Source organism: Saccostrea echinata, unplaced genomic scaffold (genome assembly GCF_033153115.1).
Source record: "Saccostrea echinata isolate AGI-Se365-2 ecotype Australia unplaced genomic scaffold, CSIRO_AGI_Sech_v1 ptg000023l, whole genome shotgun sequence".
NCBI lineage: Eukaryota > Metazoa > Mollusca > Bivalvia > Ostreida > Ostreidae > Saccostrea > Saccostrea echinata.
In genome coordinates this window covers 9,781,838-9,804,780 of record NW_026889772.1, presented here as the reverse complement: position 1 = coordinate 9,804,780, position 22,943 = coordinate 9,781,838, and the positions used below count along the sequence as shown (strand labels likewise).

The window sequence follows — 22,943 nt, the reverse complement described above, 5'->3', positions numbered from 1 at the left end:
ACTTCCATAGATTTAATTAATATGGTATAAAACTTGAAAAGGATTTTATAATCATTCTAACAATTTACCCGAAAATAATGGGGTTTTTATAACACGCTATGTAAATAAAAGCTCTTCCTAATAATGCCTGAGAGAGCTTTTTGTTCCTGCGGATATTTACTCAGAACTTGTTCGCATATCAGAAAAGTAAGGATTCTAAGTCAGAGAACAGTGTTATATCATACGACAGAAAATTAATAAGCTATAATATAGATGGAACCCGTAAAATGATCAGGCTTGTGTTGAATTTCTATTGAAAAAATGTCCCATGTGAAGTGTAATGAACAGGATTAACAAAATTATGTATAAATGAAGATATTTCGGTTAACATTGATTTTTTTTTTTTTACTTTGGATAGATTGTTACAGACGTGAAATGTTTTTGTGAAAATGACAGAATTTGCTCTGTTGTTTGCTTTGGTCTTTTTTTACGGCACTCGAATCCAAGGTAAGACATAACGTTTTCTTCGCAAAAATAAAGAAAAATAAAATATTGATTGATCGGCAAATACAACCTCGAAAAAAGTAAGAAAAATGACAGGGACCGCATGCATGGACATAATGGTGAACTCAAGTTTGACGGCTACTGTTCGGAGAGGCCTACTTTAGCCTCGGATATAATATGAAAAATATATTTTTCTTTATGTGCACTCTCACACTGTCTTGTCTGTCACACTGAATCTTAATATTGTAGATCACTATATTTTTGCGACAACTTATTTTTGCGAGATATATATAGCTATTTGCTCGTTATAATACAAATACGAACTCTCTCGTGTAATTACGCAAAAATAAAGTTCTCGCGAATAAAAACTGATTTACAGTACAAATATGCATAATTTGGCAATGATTTGAAAAAAAGACGTGTTGGTGTCAATTTCGGTGACGTCAAATGACGTTTTGTTAAATTGCAAAACGTTGGACTATTTATTTGACGTGACTTTAACTTTTATAGCTCATTCCGCGAAAGATCAAATGGAATCACCTCCTTGGAAAATTGATTGACAGTTTCCATATTTCAAAAAATGAGTGGTTAGATAGTCAGTTGCAACACTCCAAAATATGGGCCCTTGTAGGATAATATGAAGCGGTCACCCGGCCATCCAGGCTCACCGCAGCTTAACTTGTCTGAAATCAAGGGAGACTAGAAAAGCTAGCTGACTAGCGGGCAGTATATAAGTTCTCTATATACTGTCCGCAACACCACATTGTTTTATTCCATCCTTGAGTCCTAAAAAGCTGTATCAGGGAACTTTTAATAAACTTACTCATTTTGTCGCTTCTAATTACTATAAGTAATATATTTTAGCAAAACTTTGATTTCCGCGCATTAATTCTATGACCCTGCAGTTACTACCCTTTACATTCTCATGAAAATTTAGACAGTTGTATGTACATGTACTTATTTATTCTCTACAATTTCAGGGATGAACTCGGCGATATGTAGTGGCATTTTCCGCCCCCTGACGGGTCTCCATGACTACTGTTATTGGATGCTAACGGATATGCAGAGCAGCGAGCAGAGTAATGAATCATGTGGTCAAGATGGCGGTACGCTGGCGTGGGTAAATAGTCCAGAGGCGCAGGCATTTGTGGAGAAAACTTTTAACCAAACCTTGTACACGTACGTACAATGATTGTGTATGGTAGCTGGTACAGAATATAGTACAGAACCCCCCCCCCCCTTTCCTCTTCCCTCGACCAAAGAGAGATATAAATTTAAGCTCTCTGAGAGTCTGTCTACAACTTTTAAAAACCTTGAACATAACTTTTATAAGTTAAGATGGAGAATATATTTAATCAGATGATAACTTTTGACTAGTTATTACTTTAAACAAAAGTCACTGGAACAAACACACATGAATTGAAATCTATAAGTTCGTTGTAATGAACAAACACTAGACTAGGGTAACGAATAGGGTATCCCTATGTCTATTAAACATGATCTTGGCCACAGACATTTAGCTGGAAGAGTAAAAATCTAAGTTTACACAAGTCACAGGAGCCGGTAACATTCTTTGTTTGATTTTATGTATTCTTTATTTGTATATACATCGTGTATATATAGTGATTATATGGAATCAAACAAAGTATGTGACTGACCCCTGTGACACAAGTAAGTCACGATCGGGGATTTTCTGCAGCGCATGTATATGAAATTAAGCGAACGATTATTTCTTTATTAATTTTCTAGTGTCTCACTGCTGTAATATATTTATTTTTCATCAATTAATAAATCAAAGAAATCAATTATAGTGAAGGAAGAGTTCCAAGGGCGTTAAAGGTCACCTTATTTTTTTTATCCAATCAAATGACGCGTTACAACCAGAATTAAATTATTACAAAATAAACTGAAAGATGGTGATAATTGTTCAAAACAAGAAAAATAGAATGATCAGGGATTAACAAAATAGTTAGTCTAGTACTCAGTATCGAATCTTAAAGTAGATTTTTATACTTGCTTGCACTTGCCAGTGCCAATACACTCCCATTTGTAACTATTACCGTGCATATTAAACATAACAATAGTGATCGTGTACATATAGTACACCTATCCCATCCCCTGTACCTGACCAATAAAAACAATGTAAGTACTTTTGGTAATATACATTAAAAATTCTTGAATAATTCTTTAATTCAATTGGCCTATCAATTACATAACTTATAGTAATTAATTATCATAGGTGAATAGCAGAAGTTCATAAATTCTATCAGTAACTTACAAAAGATGATTGCACTTAACGTCGGGTTTTAGGTATTTTTCGGTCGCTTATTTTGCTTTTATATGGAATATGGAGATCTTAACCTAATTTCACTTTTGTTTATTTATTAAAGAATTTTGTCAATTTGAAACCAAATTTAATTGTTAAAATGATTTTAGACTGTGATATTTTATAAATACTGCTTGTAGGTGAGGGTAACACTGAAATTTTCACCCAAAGAAAACCATTGTCAACCGAGACACAGCTTAGGTTGACAATGGTTTTCGAGGAGTGAACATTTTCAATGTTACCTCCAACTACATGCAGTATTTATTATAAATTACTGAATGTTTTATACAAATAAAGATGAAGCGCTCATAGATTCCGTGCAGTCATTTTTTTTTTGGGGGGGGGTATCACCTGTCGTCAAGCAATATTGACGGTCCTATCGCGCCTGAGGGCGTGGTTTCATCATTCAGAGTGTATAGTGTTTTATAAAAAATGTTTCTGGGCGAATCAAATTCAAATAAAGTTCATGAAAGAATAATATTTACAAAGATTTTTAAAACGAAATTAACAATAAGGCCACGTCCATGTAAGTACAGATTTTAAATCAATGCCCGACAATTTAATTCGAACACAATGTCCTAGTTAGCACAAAGCATGCTACCTAACAAGTCATGCAACTGAATTTAGTATTCACAAAGTTATCCTAAGTACAAAAAAAATCACGTGGTGAATTATAATATTCAACATGTCATAATCTTAAGTGATAACAGAGAGAGAGAGAGAGAGAGAGAGAGAGAGAGAGAGAGCGCATGTAAGAAGAAGCAGTTTCTCTTTTAAACCATGAGCGCATGTTTGTCTATTAACCTCCTTTTGACACAACATTATTAATGCAATATACAACTACTGTTAAACGGAGAACAATAGACAAACATGCGCTGACTATGTATAAAGTCAGTAAAAAAAAGTGGGCGTCTTCATTATCGTATGGAGATTGAAGAAATCGTGATGGCCCCTGTCTATGAACACAGATTGTTCTTCGTAACGGTAAATACATATTTTTATTTAATTTAATTACGTTAAGTTGTACATTGGATGTTGACCATTCCTGCAACTAAAGGAAAAATGCTCATTTCGAAAGTTTATTTTGTCAAACTTTCCCTAAAAAATCAATAGAGCCCTGTACCAGAAAACTTGACACAGTGGTCCAAAATTTTGAAGAAAACATGACAATACACACACAATTACAGTTTTGGATCTCTTTTTTTTTTGCCATGACAACCGAGACGCCATTTTACTCTGCATAATAAAAAATTTTAAAACATCTTATCTTTCAGAATATACATGGGTTCCTTTTCAGCTAACCTGAGTCGAAGGCTCAAGTGAGCTTTTCTGATCAAAGAGTGTCCGGCGTCCGTCTGTCGTCCGTCGTCTGTAAACTTTTCACATTTTCGACTTCTTCTCAAGAACCACTGGGCCAATTTCAACCAAACTTGCCACAAAGCATCCTTGGGTAAAGGGGATTTAAGTTTGTTCATAGGAAGTACCACGCCCTCTTTCAAGGGGAGATAATTAAGAATCGGGAAAATTTGGTGGCAGCTTCATTACATACTCTAGATAATAGATTCAAGTTTGTTCATATCATAACCCCCGGGAATAGGGCGGACCCACAAGAGGGGTCGAAGTTTTATATAGGAATATTAAAAATCATCTTTTCTCGAGAACAGCAGAGCCATGATTATAGTCATATTATAATTGAAGTATCCTCAGATAGTGTAGATCAAGTTTGTTCCAATTATGACCCCTGGGTGTAGGTCAGGGCCACAACAGGGGTTAAAAGTTTACCATAGGAATATATAGGAAATATCTTTAAAAATCTTCTTCTCAAGAACACGTAAGCCATTATTAGTCATATTAATACAGAAGTATCCAGGTAGTGTAGATTCAAGTTTGTTTGAATCATTACCCCTGGCGGTAGGGCTGGGCCACAACAATAGGTCAAGGTTTTACATAGGAATATATAGGTGTATTGGTTAAGGGGCACTTGATTAAAACGCATTGAAGACTTCAAATAGTGAAATGTCCTGACAACCCTTGGAATGGACTAGCCTAAGGGTATATAGGGCAAAGCTTTAGGAAAGTCAGGCATTCAGAAGGTAGCTGTAGAAGTTGGATGTTGAATCAGCAATAAACAAGTTAAGGTATTCCCAGTCTGATTAAAACCAGCCCCTTCTTTCACTCGTCAGGTGACGAGTGAAAGGAGAAGGGAGCTGGTTTTAATCATTTAGAACATTGTTTTAATCATTTAAAAAATTGTTCGAGAAATTGGTCCCGAAATTGCCAAAGAAGAAAGAACCAAAGGGAAGAGTTGATCTGAAAGCTAAAAAGGAAAAAAAAAAGAATATCAAAATAGTGTTGATGATTTTTTTAATGGACGTTGTAAATTTCTAATACAAACACTGACAATATTATGCAAGAACAATTTTCACACTTGCATTGCGTCTTCACTACCCGCCATTTTTTTTCACCTGTTACTCCAGGTAAACTGAATTGTACCATAGTTCTTTTGCTAAAATATGGGTTATCTGTCCATGTGCAAGCATACTCGCGTAACACGGGTTGGCCGCTCGTGTCGAACATGTCCTATTTTATTTACAACTCCAGTAACTTGTGTAACTCGTGCCGCTAATCGAATACACTCCTGGTGTAAGAAATCACGTAGTAAATTATAATCTTCAACATGTCACAACCCTTGGTTACAACAGAGAGAGCGAATGTAAGAAAAAGCAGTTTTTTCTCTTTTTAACCATGGGAGCATGTTTGTCTATTAACCTCCTTTTGATACAGCATTATTTATGCGAATATACAACTACTGTTAAACGTAGAGCAGTAGACAAACATGCGCTGAATGTATCAGTCATTCTACAAAAACATGACCAATCAAGAATTTTTTATGTCGCTTTCAAATTTACCGTTGTAATATCTAAACTATAAATTTAAAGATCGATTTCAACTCTTAGACTTAACATACACACCCTGTTTTGTAAATATTTACCGATATATATGCAGTTACAGTTTTGATATGAACCTAATGTAATGTTGAAAAACGTATTCCACTGCAAATCTCAATGTCGCTTCATTTATTTACAAATTTCAAGATGAAATTTTCAGTAGTGAAAGCGTTCCGAATAGATTGTAATGAATGTTAAAAAAAGTTTCTTATCAAATATAAAAAGAAATCAAACCACTTTTCGCCAAGAAATGTATGGATCTTCTTTCATTGTGAAATTATAGCATGTCGCTAAAAATCGATTAACACAAAATGAATAAGACAAAAACAGTTGCCTCTCTTAAAAATTTAACTTCCGTAACGGTAATTCGGGAAAGTTTTTGCATTAAAGGTATAAAGATTTTTATTATTTTGGGAGCGAAATGTTTCATACTTTTGTTTAATATCCTAAAACAAACTTTAATTTTAACTATTACCGAGAATTTGAACTTTTATTGCTGGGAATTAACTTCCGTAACGATTAACTTCCGTAATGATATTTTTCCCGAAATTTTAACTTAATTTCGGATTCATGCGAGACTTCATGAATCATACTTTAGCCTTCTATACTGAATATCAGAAACGAAAAATTGGTCAAATTCAGCTTTATTTAAAAAATAATAAGACTTGTCCAAGCATTAACTTCCGTAACATTACCTTAAAATCAATGGTATATTAAAATTGTTGTAAAAAGTTAACGATACCAGATATGCATGTGGACAATTCTTTTTTTTTCCCAAGTTCACTGATATGTCCTTTAGAGAATTATGGTGTTCATTTTGCTATTTGAAACAATTATTTTTTTTCATGTTTTATACCCTGAATTGGTCCATTTATCGTAGAATGACTGTGTATGAAGTCAGTAAAAAAGTGGACGTCCTCATTATCGAACGGAGATTCAAGATGAAAACAGATTCGAACTTCGTAAATACACACTTTTATTTAATGTAATTACATAAAGTTGTAGATTGGATGTTGACCATTCTTGCAATTAACAGAAAAATGCTTGTTTTGAAAGTTTATTTTGTCGCAAATTTCGCATGTCCTTAAGGGCAGTGCTTCTAATACTGAAGATAGTGCATACCAGAAGAATAGCTGCAGATCTCTAGCTCGCCGGTCTGAAAGAATTGGAAGGACAACCAGAGAGCTACAGTGCCACCCGCTGAAAAAAGTGTATATTTATTGCGCACAAAAAAGTGCGCTGTTTCTCGATTTATTTCCCCGTATTTTAAATTGCAATCTAAAAATATTATTAACATCGTGTGTTCCTAACATATTCCTTCACCATTTCCACATCACATCGTCTCAAGCCACGGTCCAGAGTCCGCATATATAGCTTTCTCCAGAATGGGAGAGGATCGTACATTTTGGTCGTGGTTTGCGACGATGTCCACATCAAAACATTTCCTATAACCGTTGCGAATTCCTTCGTGGGCCTGAAAATTAGACCATTCAAAATTTTTCTTATTAGTCCCCTACCGGTGAAACCGAAGGGGACTATAGGTTTCCTCTGAGTCTGTCCGTCCGTCTGTCTGTCTGTCTGTCAGTCTGTCCCACTTGGTTTTCCGCACTTTTCTCCTAAACGCTTGCAGATATTGAGCTGATTTTTGGTTTGCGAGTGTATCTTGATAATTTACAGGTCAAGTTTGCATTTCGTTCCGCTTCATTGATTTTTAACGGAATTACGGCCTTTTCAATTTTTAAGGGTTTTCCGCAATTTTCTTCTAAACGCTTTCAGATATTGACTGATTTTGGTATGTGACTTTACCTTGATTAGTTATAGATCAGGTTTGCATTTCGTCCGGCTTCATTGATTTTTGACGGAATTATGGCATTTTCAATTCTTAACGGGAACCAGATTACACTTGCCGGTAGGGGACTAGTATTGCTAATGCAATACTCTCAGAATGCTTGTTTATATTGCCATTCTGGAGGACAAGACAATTTGGTCCAACGCACTTTGTTCAGATGTCATCTTCAATAATTGATAGAGGTCTAAGGAATTTTTTGAAATTGAGCTTTTGTACAGTCGAGGCAAGAATCTTGAGAAATAAATTCAGAACCGAGCGCAACTCTTTTTGCGTAATAAATATTAGTGTTGTCAAATCGGACGATTTTTAGTAAACGGGTACTTGCTCACTTTTCCGATCGAGTAACCGGTTACTCGGATGGTTTTGCTTAAGACCTCAAAACACCCTTTTTGCAGTATAAATGCTCAACAGTAATTGAAATACATTTTGTATTTGTAACGTCGTCACAATTTCTATATTTATCTCATCATTTTTATACCGGTATATATAAAACACAAATGCATTGCTTATGCAACTTTATTCTTAATTACAAACAAAAGTATTTTTTTGTCGAATATCCCGTAATAGTTTGCTATTTTGCGGGATGTCCTTTATAAAACATCGCTTGATTCAGAGTAAAATTTCAATCTAAGGTGGTTTAGCATATTTTTGGTCCCACCCGTGTATGTTTATTCCATTTCAATACATCCAAATATTTTACAACGTAGGGATTTAATTTCTTTTAAAAGATTTGGGTGCATTTGGCGGCGTCTTCTTTAATCTTGTATACTGCAGACTAACACAGATTTATAAGAGATAATTATAATTATGATCTCAAGCCTTCAAAACTTGTAAATCCCTCGGCAATCAAGCCTCCAATTAGATAATTTGTGAAATACTTATCAAAACAACTCGGTCGTATTTGTAAAAAGCTAGGTCGAGTCTATCGTTAAATACCGGTAAATTAATTATAGAAATTTATGAACAAAATTTCATTTTTTCCTGCAGATTTTACCATGTTAAAATACAAATTTTATATATCCGAGTAACCGAGTAGCAGTTTCACTAACCGATACTCGCATCGTTCGATGGTTAACCGGGTACTCGTTGACAACACTAATAAATATACATTTTTTTTTATTGGTGGCACTGTAGCTCTCCGGTCTGTGAATATTTTTTCGGAGAGCTACAGATCTGGGGCCCATTTTACAAAAGAACTTACGACAAAGACCAAAAACTTTAGATGATTGTAAAATCTTGCACAATCATTGATTATATTACAAATTGCCTGTATAAATATATCTTTATAAATTCCTTTTTTAAAAGATTTAAACCATTTCCGTATTAACGTAAAGAAGAAAGTTATTCGTAAAATTATATTCTGGTCTTAGTTCATAAGTTCTTTTGTAAAACGGGATTCTGTAGCTTACTAGAAGTGAACTCTCACGCACCTGTTTTGTCACTTTTCCTACTCGCTGCTTCTTACAGGGCGACTTTGGCCACCCTTTACATCGGTGTCCAGGGTCCTGACGTTAGTGGGGACTATCATGTGTACAATGGGGAGAAACAGTACTACTTTAATTGGGATGCTTCCGTGTATACGCCACCCGGTCGACCAGACTGGAATTGTGTCATGCTTTACTATGACGTCAATAGTGCTATCTACTTTAAATGGCGGGAAACGAGATGCATTCTTCCTAAACAAGCACTCTGTTCAAGGACGATACAACGAGGTAAGAGAAACTACTTACAACATACAGACCAAGGGGAATTCTTTTTGTTCGAGTTGTTTGTCTTGTAGAAGGTTGTTTCAGGATTTATTTTTCAAAATTTACCAAAAGGTTGGGGTTCAATGACAAAACGTGAGTTCTGGGCAGTACGACCAAGAATTTTTAGAATTGCTTAAGATAATGAGCACATCAGAGAAATTTTGAAACAGAGAAAAAATGAGAATATCATCTTTCCTCAAAGAGAAATCCATTTAAAAATTCTACTATATAGTTAAATACACAGTATGCAGCTCACAGGCACTTGGGGACTGGACCTCCCCTCCCCTTTTTTTTCTTCTTAATAAATCCATAAAATTTACCTTAGATGTCAGTTATTTAATCAAAATATTTACAAATCGGTGGTACTTAACAATCAAATGGAAATATGAAAAGGAAGAAGAATGTGGAACAAATATATTGATGTATGCATATTCCATGTTTTGTTATGCTTTTGATAAATAATCGGTCACGCTAAGTTTAAGCGAGGTGAGGCGGATGACGAGAAAAGAGTTGCAAGCCTTCTCTCTTTTTATGTTTCAGTCGAAAATGAGATATTTGAGAACAGGTTATTGAGACAAAGGATTACATTATCGATAAAATATCGTGCATATTAGAATTTTTAAAAAAAGTAGGATAAAGGTGTGTCAATCCCAGATTTAAAAAGAAAAAATGGGAAAGGGGGGGGGGGCAGCCCCCAAATGCCTGTAATGCAGCTCAATTGAAAAAATATTTAGTTTATAGCAAGTTAAAACTCCTTTCCGTTTATAGGACATGAAGGATTATTTCTGTATTGAAAAGGGATGACTAGCAAAGATAATAGAAGAGGCCCATGGGCCATAAGGTTCACAAGAGTAATTATGGCCCTTCTGTTCTTTTTCCCAATATATTCCTATACAAAATTAAGAAAATATATTGTGACCCCATCCTAACCCTATCCCCAGGTGTCATGCTTTGAACATACTTGAATCTGAGGATGCTTTCATACATATATAAGACTAATCATGGTTTTGCTGTTCTGAAAAGGAAGACTTAAGGTATCCGACCCATATTAGGACCTAATTTTCTAACCTTAAATATCCATCCTGTATTAAATACTTTGATATTAATTCAAAGTATTTTAGAGTAGTAAAGGATTTACCAAGAGAAATTTTCAAATATATAATTACCTACGCAGTAATTAATTAATGACGATTGCATTGATGTCTATGGGGACAAGCAAATTTTTGAAAATAAAAATTTAAATACTAAAAATATCAAAAATTGCTGTGGTGGAAAGACGTATTTAATTATAAGGAATAGAAAAACGATGGAAAACTAAAGTTTTACCAGATAGATTTTTTTTATAATTGATTTTTATTGATTAAAAGCAAAGGGGGATAACTCTTCAAGGACAGGACAAGGTCAAAAATTAGGACACATTCCGCTCTTACATATTGATACTAAAACATGAAGATTATGTCTACATATACTGAGTATTCAGCCAATATATATCTGTTATACATTCAGATTCACTGAATCTGAGGCTATTATGGGTCGGATACCTTAAAAAGATTTTTCTTATTTATTCTTATGCAAAATTTCGATTGGCCATGTGGCCCACCCTATCTCTGGAGGAAATGATTTGAACACATTTGAATCTACCCGAAAAAAAAAATTGTAAAGATTTTCCCCATGTATTTCTATGAAAAACGTTGATCACCCATAGTGGCCCCACCCTACCTCTGGGGTCATGATTTGAACAAACTTGAATCGACACTACCTGAGGATGCTTCCATAAAAACACGATTAATCGTGGTACTGCTGTTCTTGAAAAAAAGAATTTTAAAGATTTTTCCTATATATTCCTAGATGTAATCTTTGATCGCCCAAAGTTGCCCCAACCTACCCCCGGGAGTCATGAACAAATTTGAATCTACACTACCTGGGGATGCTTCCATATAAATATCACAAATCATGGCTTTGCTGTTCTTGAAAAGAAGAATTTTAAAGATTTTTCCTATGCATTTCTATGTAAAACTTTGATCGCCAATAGTGGCCACACCCTACCACCGGGCGTCATGATAAACTTGAATCTACACTACATGAGGATGCTTCCATATAAATATGACTCATCAAGGCTTTGTTGTTCTTGAGAAGAAGAATTAAAACAATTCCTATGTATTCCTATGTAAAACTTTGATCGCCCATAGTGTCCCCATCCTTCCCCTTGGGGTAATGATTTGAACAAGCTTGAATCTACACTACCCCCAAAAAGCTTTCACAGTAGTTTTATCTATTTCTGGTCCCGTGGTTCTTGAGAAGATTTTTAAATTACCCCACCAGATTTTCACTACTAGTATTTCTTAATTCTCTGTTCTTGGAAGAGGGTGTACCTTCATTTGAACAAACTTGAATCCCCTATACCCAAGGATACTCTTTGCTAGGTTTGGTTGAAATTGGCCCAGCGGATCTGGAGAAGAAGATAGAAATGTGAAAAGTTTACAACGACAACAAGTCAACGACGACGACAGACAACGGACATATTTCGATCAGAAAAGTTCACTTGAGCCTTCGGCTCCGGTAATCTTAAAAAAAAGAGCACTGCTATTTTGTAGCACTGGAAGATACAGAGGGGTGGATTTGGGGTTCTTTTAGCGAAGTAAAATTTATTTCTAAGAAATCTGACGTCATTTTTTTAAACCTGAGAACTGCAGGATAGTTCCCGAAATCCTCTTATAAACGCTAGCGAGGAGTGAGGAGGACTTTTTTTTTTTTAAATATCTGCCACCGGCATCCTTCTATCGAAAGTTCCTGGATCTGACCAGCGTCTGACTATTCATTTCGATAGTGTGGGTTCAAAAAATTTAATAAAATTAATTTCATAATATAAAACATTTTTGCTAATGCACCCAATGGAATTCCAACAACTAAGTCTCCAAAGACTACTGATATTGTGAATGAGGAACTCAGAGTATTTGTGTATATGATCAGACGGTTTTAATAAAGTAAATTTTCTAAGAAATGGTACCATTATAATCTTGCATCTGAATATAGAATCTTTTTTTTAACTATAGGACTTAATTCAAATGTATTTGTTTTCTCATTCAAATGTTCACAGAATATCTGTCCTCCTACTTTGACAAAGCCTACATTGGTAAGACTTTTTCTGGACACGAAGTTGTTGTACTGGAAAATTTAAGCTTCATACGCTGCGCCTTTGCTTGTCAGATGAACATCAGATGTAGATCTATTAATCATGACGTCACGAACAGACGCTGCACTATTAATGGCGAAACAGCCGAGAGCTATCCCTCTCAACTGACTGCTGCTCCTAACGTCAACTATTATACTGTATTTATATAAGCATGTCGCTTTCTAAATATATGTTTCTATATGTATCTTCAAAATAAAGTTTACGCCTTATTTAGAGAAGTCCTTTTACAAATAGAAAACTGTGGCGAAAAAATGATTGACAAAACATTAATTCATACATAAAAATATGCACAAAACAGTTTATGATGTGTTTGAGAGTGTTCATCCCGTGATGCATCACCCATGCAAGTTTGGTTCAGATAGCCCTTATAGTTTATTTTAACCTGGTCACTCATCCGGAAAATGTAGGTCAGATACAGCATCCGAAGCAAGCCTGGTAGTGTGCATCTTTAGATGTATCATCCATGAAAGTTTGGTCAACATAGGGCTTAAAGTGACTTGGAAATGAGACCTGCTCCAAAAACTTTAACCTGGTCACTCATCCGGAAAATGTAGGTCATGCAGATACAGCATCCGAAGCAAGTCCAGTAGTGTACATCCTTAGATGTATCATCCATGCAAGTTTGGTCAACATAGGGCATATAGTTACTTTGAAATGAGACCTGCTCCAAAAATTTTAACCTGCTCCATGAACTCTAACCTGCTCCAAAAACATTAACCTTGTCATTCTTCAGCTGAAATTGCAGCATCTGAAACCTTGACTGGTACAATGAAACATACTAGAAGCATCCTCCATGCATCTCTTATTAATATAGGGCATAGAAGTACTTGAAAAGAAATCTGCTCAAAAAACTTAAACCTGAGACGCCGACGCCGAGGATATAACATAAGCTCCCCGAACTTAGTTGAGGTGAGCTAAAAAGCGGTCATTTATTTCTAAAACTTGAGGTGAGCTAAAAAGCGGTCACTTATTTCTAAAAATTTCGAAATTTTTTAAAACTTTTAAGGAGTATTTACTCTCTGCTTTCAAAAACAATATTACACCGCTGGGATGTAGGGGACATAATTATGCTTCGGCTTAATTGCACAAGCAGTGTTTGTTGTATTGTTGTGTTTATGGTTTTGGCTTTTTTCCCTTTGAAGAACTACTCGATTTGAATACGCACAAAATGGCATGTGAAACCTACCAATAACATAAATTTTAGAATTTTCTCAAAACTCTTTGTAAAAAGGATGGATCCATAGATGAATTACTGGGCCTTTAAACAAAACAAGAATAAAAAATTTTTATTCTTGTTTTGTTTAAATCCCTAATAAAAACCAATTTCTCCGAAACCTACGCGAGCGGGTGACGTTGAACATAGGATTAACTTCTGACAGCATAATCAGGTAGAACAAAAGGAGTACTAAGTATTGCATATGCAGTACTTGTCCCCTACTGACACGTGTAGTCTAGTTCCCTTTGATAATTAAGACTCTATAGTTAAGCCCAAAGGCCGAAATTCCGTCAAATACCAATCATCGAAGCGGAATGAAATGCAATTCTGATCTTGACAATCAGAAGGGAAACCCATAGTGATAGGGGACTACAAAAACAAAGTTTAATATAATTTATTAAGCATTCACATTCATAAATATGACCTGTAACATTAATCAGAATACAAGAGTTTCTTTCCTGTCAAAATAAATTCATATTACAATTGATAATAGATAAAATACTCCCATAAGTATACAAAAAGATTTCCCCCTAAGATTACTTTACTTAATACATGGCGCTTCTAATAAAAATGTACTTAAATAATCCTATACTTGTTGCGTTGAGTAACTATGCACCAATGTAAACGTCACTATTTCAGCATCTCGGCATACAAAAATCATAAACCAATAAAAAAAATGAATTAACAACAATGACCATGTGATATATCACTTGTTTGTTACGGCTGATGTGATTGGCTGCAGCTTTAATCCCTGTCAAGGAACTTTGTGACCTCGCCTTGGTAACATGGCATCATCTTTTTGGAATTGGCCTTTAAAACGGGAAAAAAGTGTTTAATTGAAATGTTATGAAATGCTCTACAGGAAGCTGTATTATAGCATGGATGAGACTACATAGCCGTATATATTACAAAGGAAAAAACACGGACTACTTTTTTAAAACCATGTATGATCATAACAAATTAACGTACGAATATTTTGAGTTTGTCCTGCTTTAAAATACACATGTGTGCTTGCTAACCAAACTATATTTTTTTTAAACAGAAAGTCCAAGACAGACTTGACATGCAGTAATTAGAACACCATCCTGACTCTAGTTTCGGAAATTGTTACATTGTACTTACTACAAAGCCCAGACTGTGGATACAATTGATGACGTTAAGGAACGGGCCTTTTCTCACTTCCCACAAATCTCCACTCTGGAATTCAAATTCTTTAGCAAGCCCATAGTCCAGACACCCTTTGTTAAAGTTTTCGATATTTGTCATGGCTACGAAAGGTGACATCACTTTTTTCTGGAATTGTACAGGGGGTTTTCCTTCTTTTTGTAAAAGCTTGTTAATGAGCCTAAAAAGGAATATTCGAATATTCGGAATTAAAATCCATAATCTCTACAGGATCGGATTAATTTGATATCTTTATCATTCATTTCGGTGAATTGAATGCGTTTATCAGTCATGGATAACGTCAAATGAGATATCAAAACTTTATGCCGAAGCAAGAATTAATCAGATATTAAGCATACGAAGAGTTAGTTTTTCAAATGGAGACAATTCAAGGTACATGCATGTGGGATAAGGCTATGCTACAACGGTTCCTCTAGTTTCAGAAATTGTTTTTGGATGTGTGAATAACTAATTCTGGTTTGATTGCTGATGCAAAGCTAGGGGGTGCTTCATTCATCTTTCTTAGTCACAGGCCATATCAAAAATAACATTGTGTATTGCATAAAGAATTAAATGATGTCATTTAAATGCTGCTGTAAGAAGACAACAATTTTTGGCAAATACTTTTCACGGTTATCTTCAATATGCCAGCTGATTTAATAAAGATAGTTGTTTAAAATATATATGCATTGTCACAACGCACTTTGAAATTTTTTTTTACAAAGTGCGTTAAATTTGGGACCAAGTTTACGCACTTTGAAAAAAATATTCCATTTCAAAGTGCGTTAGAATCGACCATATTAACACACTTTGAAAAAAAAATGTGCACGGGTTGGTCAATATTCTTGCAAATGTTAGTATGATAAATATTCAGTTATTTAACCTAGTTGGATAACTTTCGGTAATGATGTCACCTCAGGATCTGAGATAAAGAAGTTTTAAGGATTTTTAGTGGTTGTCTTGTTCCCAAAAGGTTCTCGTAAATGTTATAAAAGGGAAATGGGTCTTTTAGAAATATTGGAGGAATGGTTGTTTAATAGCAGAATTTCGTTTCCTTTTTTATTTTATCCAGTCTTTAATAAGTTCGGTGGATGTAGGGGTCGATAAATGACTTATTTAAAAGCACAGCATTTTTCGTAGGGAAAAGGGGGAAATTATGATTTTTCCATTGAAAATAATTTTCCCGCACAATATGATGGTCTTTTTACAGTTATTTAATAAGTATTTAGAAGTATGAAAAAAATGTTTATTCCCTCACAATATGATGGTCTTTTTTCTTTTCTTTTCTTTTCTTTTTTTTTTTTTTGTAAAGAGGTATGAATAAATTATTTATGCATTTTATACATTTTTTTTATTTGTATTGTATTTGATTTTGTAAAGCTACTTTGGCCAAAGTATAGTCAGTTGGCTATTGTTGCTTAGATCAGTGATATAGCCCCTGAGCCTCTCTTCTTAAATATAATAGGGCGCGTTATTTTTTTTATTTTTTTTCAAGAAAGCTTATCTCATTTTTTTTTTCATCTATTTTGTGTTAACTCAAATTTATTGAGAGAAAGTATATCAATGTCATACCAGTTATGTAAATAATTTTTTTTGGGCAGGAAAGATGAAGAGCTGGACTGAGGGACCTTCTACCTGTTTTCTCCTCGAAAGAAATACAACAAAATAAAGCTGTCTATTACTAAGATCTAAGTCCAGATTTTTTAATACATATCTTTAAGTGCGTTAAGTGTCTCCATGGTAAAAAAAAAATGTTGATGTACACTCTTAACGCACTTTGAAAGTTGTATTTTTTTTCAAAGTGCGTTGATTTTGTCCCAATCTTAACGCACTTTGAAAAAAAAATTCAAAGTGCGTAATTTTTTCAAAGTGCGTTGCCACAATGCAATTATATAATTGTCATGTGTTTAAAGTATAATTTTATCTACCGTGGTATTATAAAACACTTGCAAGCAGCTTTATACATTCTGATATTTCATTGTTATTCTGAATGTGATTGTATGAAATATTGAACCCATTTGCCATTACTAGAAAAGTGAACATTAGAACTTAAGTTTTCCACCAAAAGGTGTTATAAATATATGACCTGACGTGCATATTACCACATTACAAACAACCCACCTGAATTAGGTTAAGTAAAGGTTATAACTGAGGGGGCGTGGTGTCAAACTACAAACCTTACGCAAGTCGACTTTATAAACCTCATCTAAAAATTTTAGGTAAACACAAATCTATGAAAGAAACCTTCTCTTTAATCAATATTTATCATATCTTTTAAATAAATGTGTTTATGAATAATGTTAAATATTTATACTTTATAGGAATTATTTGAATTATCCCACTTCTACATTTGGTGGCGATACAAAGATAATAATACTTTGTAAATTTCAAATGCAGTGGATGCTGTGTTTACTATACGAAATGTTTTATGAAAAAGAACTATACACTCTGCGACAGACTACTAGCTCATGTACATGTCGTTTTTTTTTTTTATCAAGACAGAAAAATGCAAGCAAAGTCATATGCTACACTAATATATTTCACAAATAAAGCTGGCGCGATTGAAACCAGTTACTGAATAATTCTCAAAGACATTTTAAAAATATTACAAGAACTAATATGTTCAAAAAAATAATCGAAGGCAAAACATTATTAACTAAAACCATCTGAAACTGATTTCAATGTAATAAAAAGCAAATATGACTAGAAGAAACACCTTGCATGTAGAACTTACTTGCAGAGAGCTACTCCGTCTCTGAGGTAAGTGCATATTGATTTCCAATCAGTGGCTTCCTGTAATGATTCAAATGTTACGTAAAAATAGCAAGGATACATGTATTTGAAACTATATCATTACATGTGCCTCAAAACCTGACGGAGATTGTCTAATAAATGACAGGTAAGCTCAAATACTTACACATTTAGGATGGTCTCCTGCAAGCATTTCATTCAACCAGTTGACAATGTGCACTGGGGTACCAGCCTCCTCCTCCCGGTCATAGTTCTAAATGAAACATTGAAATTAATATCCTGGTCACGGCACCAATAAATTGTATTTTGCACAACTATCAGACCAAAAGTGCATTTTCCCCCGTAGTTTAAAATGCTTATTTGTTTTCAAAATATTACGATTTCCATGATAAATATTCAATATATTTCTCCAATTAAGAATGTTTATATGCTTACTAAGATAAAACTAAAAACAATTCAATCAAAAACGTACTAAGATCTACTACAATATTTAACTCCCGAAGAGACAAAAAAAATTAGATTAAACCCTTGGTAAACTTCTTATATCATTAATAGGTATAAAATAATTAAACAACTTCTATTTATTTAGAGCAAGCTAGTCGGACTATGGGTAAACTCAAAAGTATCACGTGTCATATCAGGAGTTAAATGTTGTTGTTATCAAGAAAATAAAACATTCTACTAAATATATTTCAGAAGGTGAGTATAAGATTGAAAAAAAGATAAAAAAATATCTCATACATTAATCTTGAATATGCATGCTTATCAACCAGGAAAATTCACCGAGAGAACGCGGTCTATAGGTGTAAATATTTTACAGGGAATCTAGAAATAAATTGATTTGTGGAGCATGCGGACAATATATATAAATATGATATAGTCTTTATATATTTTGCCAGCAAGACAATGCTATCGCTTAAAATGATGAAGGTAGACACAAGAGTGAATGTCGTTGCAATGCCGGTTGTTGACACAAAGCAACATTACAAACAAACGATCATGTGGTAGACAACGACATGAGGATTTTTTTTAAAAAAGATATTACAAAGTTTCAAGTTTACAAATTATTATAATGAAATTCTGATTCTAATAAAAATGCGATATATGAGAACAAAGCAACAATGTACATTGCCTATATATGCGTTAACACAGTGCAGCCACGCTTTCTGCATTATATATAGAATAAAAGGCGACGATGTTCCAAATACATATTCCCGTTAAATGTTTTTTTTTTTACGATTGTATAAATTCCATACAACATAAAGTTTGGAATTCTTTGCAGTCAATGTAGCAAGCTTGATATAAAACATAGCTTCATGCTAGCCGGTACAATGATGTTTGACATGCGGCGATAGCATTGTCTTCTCTGCCAGGTACTGTACTAATAGTGAATCTAATATCTCATCTAAATACAAGGTTATAAGGTTTTTCTGTGGTCTTACGGCTTCCATTTTCTTTTGAACTTCATAGCCAAACCCCGATTTGGAGGCTCTAAAGGACATCGTTGGCCCTCAATTTTAAATAATTTTTTCTAGTACCTGTGGTATTAACCGGTGTCTGTGGAGAAAGGTTCATGGAGAATTAAATTTCAATGCTTCAGGTAATCAGTTGTCTTGGGTTAGTCATAACCTTCTGTGCCTCGTAGTCATGTTAATGGAAAATTCCAATGATAGATCATTTCTTCTCACAGTCGAGAAATCCTTATTCTTTTTGAAAAGTGGGTACAGACAAAAATGCTGACTTCGAGACATAAAAGGTTCAAACAAGAAGGATGTTAAGATCAATCCGCTTACAAGTTCCATTTTCTTTTCAACTTCATATCCTAAGCCAGACTTTTTTGCGCGATCACCCATGTTTTATGGCTTTTTCCTGGTTTTGACTCTAAATATGAAAATGAGATGTGCAAAATGGTTAAATATTTAGCTTACTAATTCCATTTTGTGTTCAACATCACGGCCGAACCCTGACTTGCTGGCGCGCACTTTGTCAGAAGACATCTTGTATTAAAGTCTCGCAGCAATCGAACTGAAATTTATCATTCAAACAGGAATAGTCACATACCATCTTGGTATTATAAGACTTAAAATGATAAACTTGTATATTAATAAAAATATTTCACGTTTTATTCGTAGGATTCTTTATTACTTATGACCTCGAATTACCCCGAATCTAAACACTTTTTATTGCAAATGGATCCGTAAAAAAGAAACAGAGGCCATCCCATTAACCTTCTTTATTTTATTTTTCTTCTTACGTATGGCACAGGAAGGGTAATGGTCGTGCGTCGAATAAAAATGCTGGAAATTCAATATTCAGTTCAATCAACCGAAAAAGAATATTAATTCAGTAATTTACCCTCATACTTTCCTAGCATTTGATTCAGCAAAAATTCCTTTTCTATAATTTGAATTTTGTAGATATTTCAAAAACCCTTAATATATGCAAATGCATTGCAAAACAGCAAAAATAATCTTTTTTAATCTTTTTTTCTTTTCTTTGCAATTTCCAACAGAGCCATAAAATCTGCTTTGTTAGCAAACTGTTGATGAATTTCATGTGATGGCTTCCTCCAGAGTATTACGTCACATAATTAGGAAAATACACCGGCCTATCTCAAAATATATCCCAAAAAACTGCTCAAAAGTAAAAGTAGATTCCCAGCAACAAAAAACAGATAAACCTTGTGCTCTAAGGGATATTGTGGGGATATGAATTGTGAAAATAAGCATTTAAGTAAACTCTATTCAGTATCGCTAATATTTTCTACCATTTTCTTGAAGCGCGATTTTTTGGCATCAAACTGATTCGTGACTCATTTGCGATAAGAAACTCAACCTATCAATCAACATTATAAAAATTACCGTTTAAAATTCTAAAATGAAATATTAATTTTGGAGTTAAGAAAGTGAATTAAACTACTCAAAATGTTACATTGTATATCATTTGACCTTTTAATTAGATACTCTTAATCAAAGCATATGCCAGACCCAAAAGCAAACTGTGAAAGCGTACGAAGAAAACTTCTATTACATACCCCTGCCCTATATGATATTAAATTCAGTAAATTCTTGGCCCTGCGTGCTTTTATTGTAAGGAATGCTAAGTGAAGTCGACAGCGAAGTCTTTTCTTTCTAATCGCAGCAAACAAAAATATAGTTAACTACGCATACCGACCTTCACCTTTAGGCGGATTAACGAGATCGCAGGGATGCTTCCATATACCTATACAACACAGGCTGACTCATGGTTCTTTTACACTCTCGTCAGCATATTTCGCCCCGATTTCATTTTCACAATATGTATTTTATTTTCTTAAACACTACATAAGTGAACAAAAAAACTTTTCCATTTTGTTTTCATTGAGAGAAATGAAAAGAATCCGGAAGATAAAATCAACATATCAGAATTGTTTCAAAACGTACATTGATTTAAATAATTAGATACATCTTTACTCAGTCAGGTATATTCTATAAATATATTCGCTCTCTTGAATGTCAATAAAACAAACATTCAAATGATAATCGAATGTTTTACAATGGTTTAAAAATTACACGTACAAGAAGAAAATATGAATCAATGTAAAAATATTTCAATTTATACAATTTAATAAAATTATTCTAATTTTTACAAAGAAAATATTATTAAAACTAAAAACTAGATGTACTCACATGGGGAAACAAAAACACACAGCCGGTACGCTTGAAAAGTATTGAAACACGCGGAAGCAGATAGAAGCTCCTACCTTACGATAAAATTCTCGTTTTCAACCTCAGGAGCCCGCAAAATTGGAACTCCATTTATAGACACGGCGGCTTACGGCACGCGCGCATCTCGTAAGCTCTGAGCGATGAGTAACCCGAGATCTTGAGAGGGGCGATTGTAACTTTTACCTCTCTAAAGATGTAGGAAAATCTGACTGATCTTGTGATAGACTGTTGTGCTCACTAAAAATAGCCACCACCAAAGACACATTGTTAGGAAAATAAGCGAGTGAAATTCATTCTTCTCTCGAATTTTAAGCATTGTGTGTTTTCTGAGTAATAATAATGCCGTCTGCTTTCAACATTCTGGAAATATTTCAGAAACTTACTAATTTCTGCCCTATCAAGCGTCTCTTGTTTTTGCGATAATGATGTGAAATATTTATTTTCTCGCTGTATTATCGCTTCTTTTTTCTTTAAAATTCCAAATGTTTAATTTCAGCAGCAGAGAGAACAGAAATGTTATATATTTGAATATACCCCACCCCCTTTCGGCAATGTTTTGAAAGAAGTCACCCTTTTTGTATCAATATTTATTTTCTTATTCCAAATCACATACATGTAGTTTAAGCGGTAGTTGTTTCAGATTATTGATTTTTATTTTATCAAAAATTTATTTTTAAAATAATTTTTTTTTCCTTTACCATTTTTTTATTTTGTATTTTGTGGGTGGGTGGGATATTAACTTATTAAGTGTGCTAATAATTAAAATTTAGTTTGGTATGTTTATATGCATACTATTCGTACGAACAAAACTCACATTCATCTACAACAAACACTCATTAATAAGATATTTCAATTAACCCTGTAAACAAGATAATATGTCCATAAGTTGACATTGGTAAAAGAAGAGCTCATGTAAGACTCAAGGGCAACTAACGCAGATAAAATGCGATAAACTTCTGCGTACGTTAATGCAGGGGAAAATTTGCTACCGGGTTCGCGGAAGTGCATTTATTGTACTCTAAGACAAGGTACAAGTGTGTATCTCCACCCCATCCGATAGTTTTTAGCTGCTACTATAACAAACTTATTAGTGTTATTTGCATGCTTATAAGACTCATAAAGTCTGACTTTTAGACCGTGCGGTCTACCACGGTATATTATTAGCTTCAACTCGCAAAGGCTAACAATATGATATAAAGTATACCGCGGTCTATTATTATCTTTAAAAAGAACCTTGTAAATAGCAGCAAATCAACTCTTGAATGCCAGGGGTCATCGCTTCGAAAAAATAAAATAAAAATTATTTTATTTATCGATTTTCAAATTATTTAATTTCTTCTTATATCTAAAATGATCAATGTGAAATCGGAAAAAAAATTAAATTAAAAAATCTCGTTACGTCACATCGCCGAGTCAAGTTCGCGGGAACATTCCACGAGATCTGACTGCCTGGAAATGTCACATGTATCCCAATGATCATGATTTGGTAAGTAATTAGATCTATAGCAAAATGAACTGCAGTCGAAAGAAGATGCATGTGCATAAATATATGTAGTAA

At 34.1% G+C, this 22,943-nt stretch overlaps 2 protein-coding genes across 4 annotated transcripts; one reads left to right on the top strand and one right to left on the bottom strand.

Moving 5' to 3' along the window:
- Positions 1–414: 414 nt before the first annotated feature.
- On the top strand, positions 415–12,746 carry LOC133191170 (tetranectin-like protein). The gene is made up of 4 exons (XM_061326890.1): positions 415–486; positions 1,464–1,662; positions 9,074–9,318; positions 12,452–12,746. Exons 1-4 carry the CDS (start codon positions 429–431, stop codon positions 12,694–12,696), a joined length of 747 nt encoding a protein of 248 aa, XP_061182874.1. The 5' UTR covers positions 415–428; the 3' UTR covers positions 12,697–12,746.
- Positions 12,747–14,141: 1,395 nt separating this feature from the next.
- LOC133191172 (transgelin-3-like) lies at positions 14,142–21,434 on the bottom strand. Of its 3 annotated transcripts, none has more exons than XM_061326893.1 (6): positions 21,347–21,434; positions 19,472–19,559; positions 17,845–17,931; positions 17,662–17,720; positions 14,886–15,108; positions 14,142–14,573 (listed from the first exon to the last, which is right to left on the bottom strand). In XM_061326893.1, the coding sequence occupies exons 2-6, from the start codon at positions 19,529–19,531 to the stop codon at positions 14,508–14,510; spliced, it is 495 nt and encodes a 164-aa protein (XP_061182877.1). In that variant the 5' UTR covers positions 19,532–19,559; positions 21,347–21,434; the 3' UTR covers positions 14,142–14,507. The 3 variants fall into 3 exon arrangements, with proteins under 3 accessions (XP_061182877.1, XP_061182875.1, XP_061182876.1); XM_061326891.1 differs by lacking the exon at positions 19,472–19,559 and adding an exon at positions 19,607–19,703 and having other exon boundaries at positions 21,347–21,427; XM_061326892.1 differs by lacking the exons at positions 19,472–19,559; positions 21,347–21,434 and adding an exon at positions 19,121–19,241.
- Positions 21,435–22,943: the final 1,509 nt, after the last annotated feature.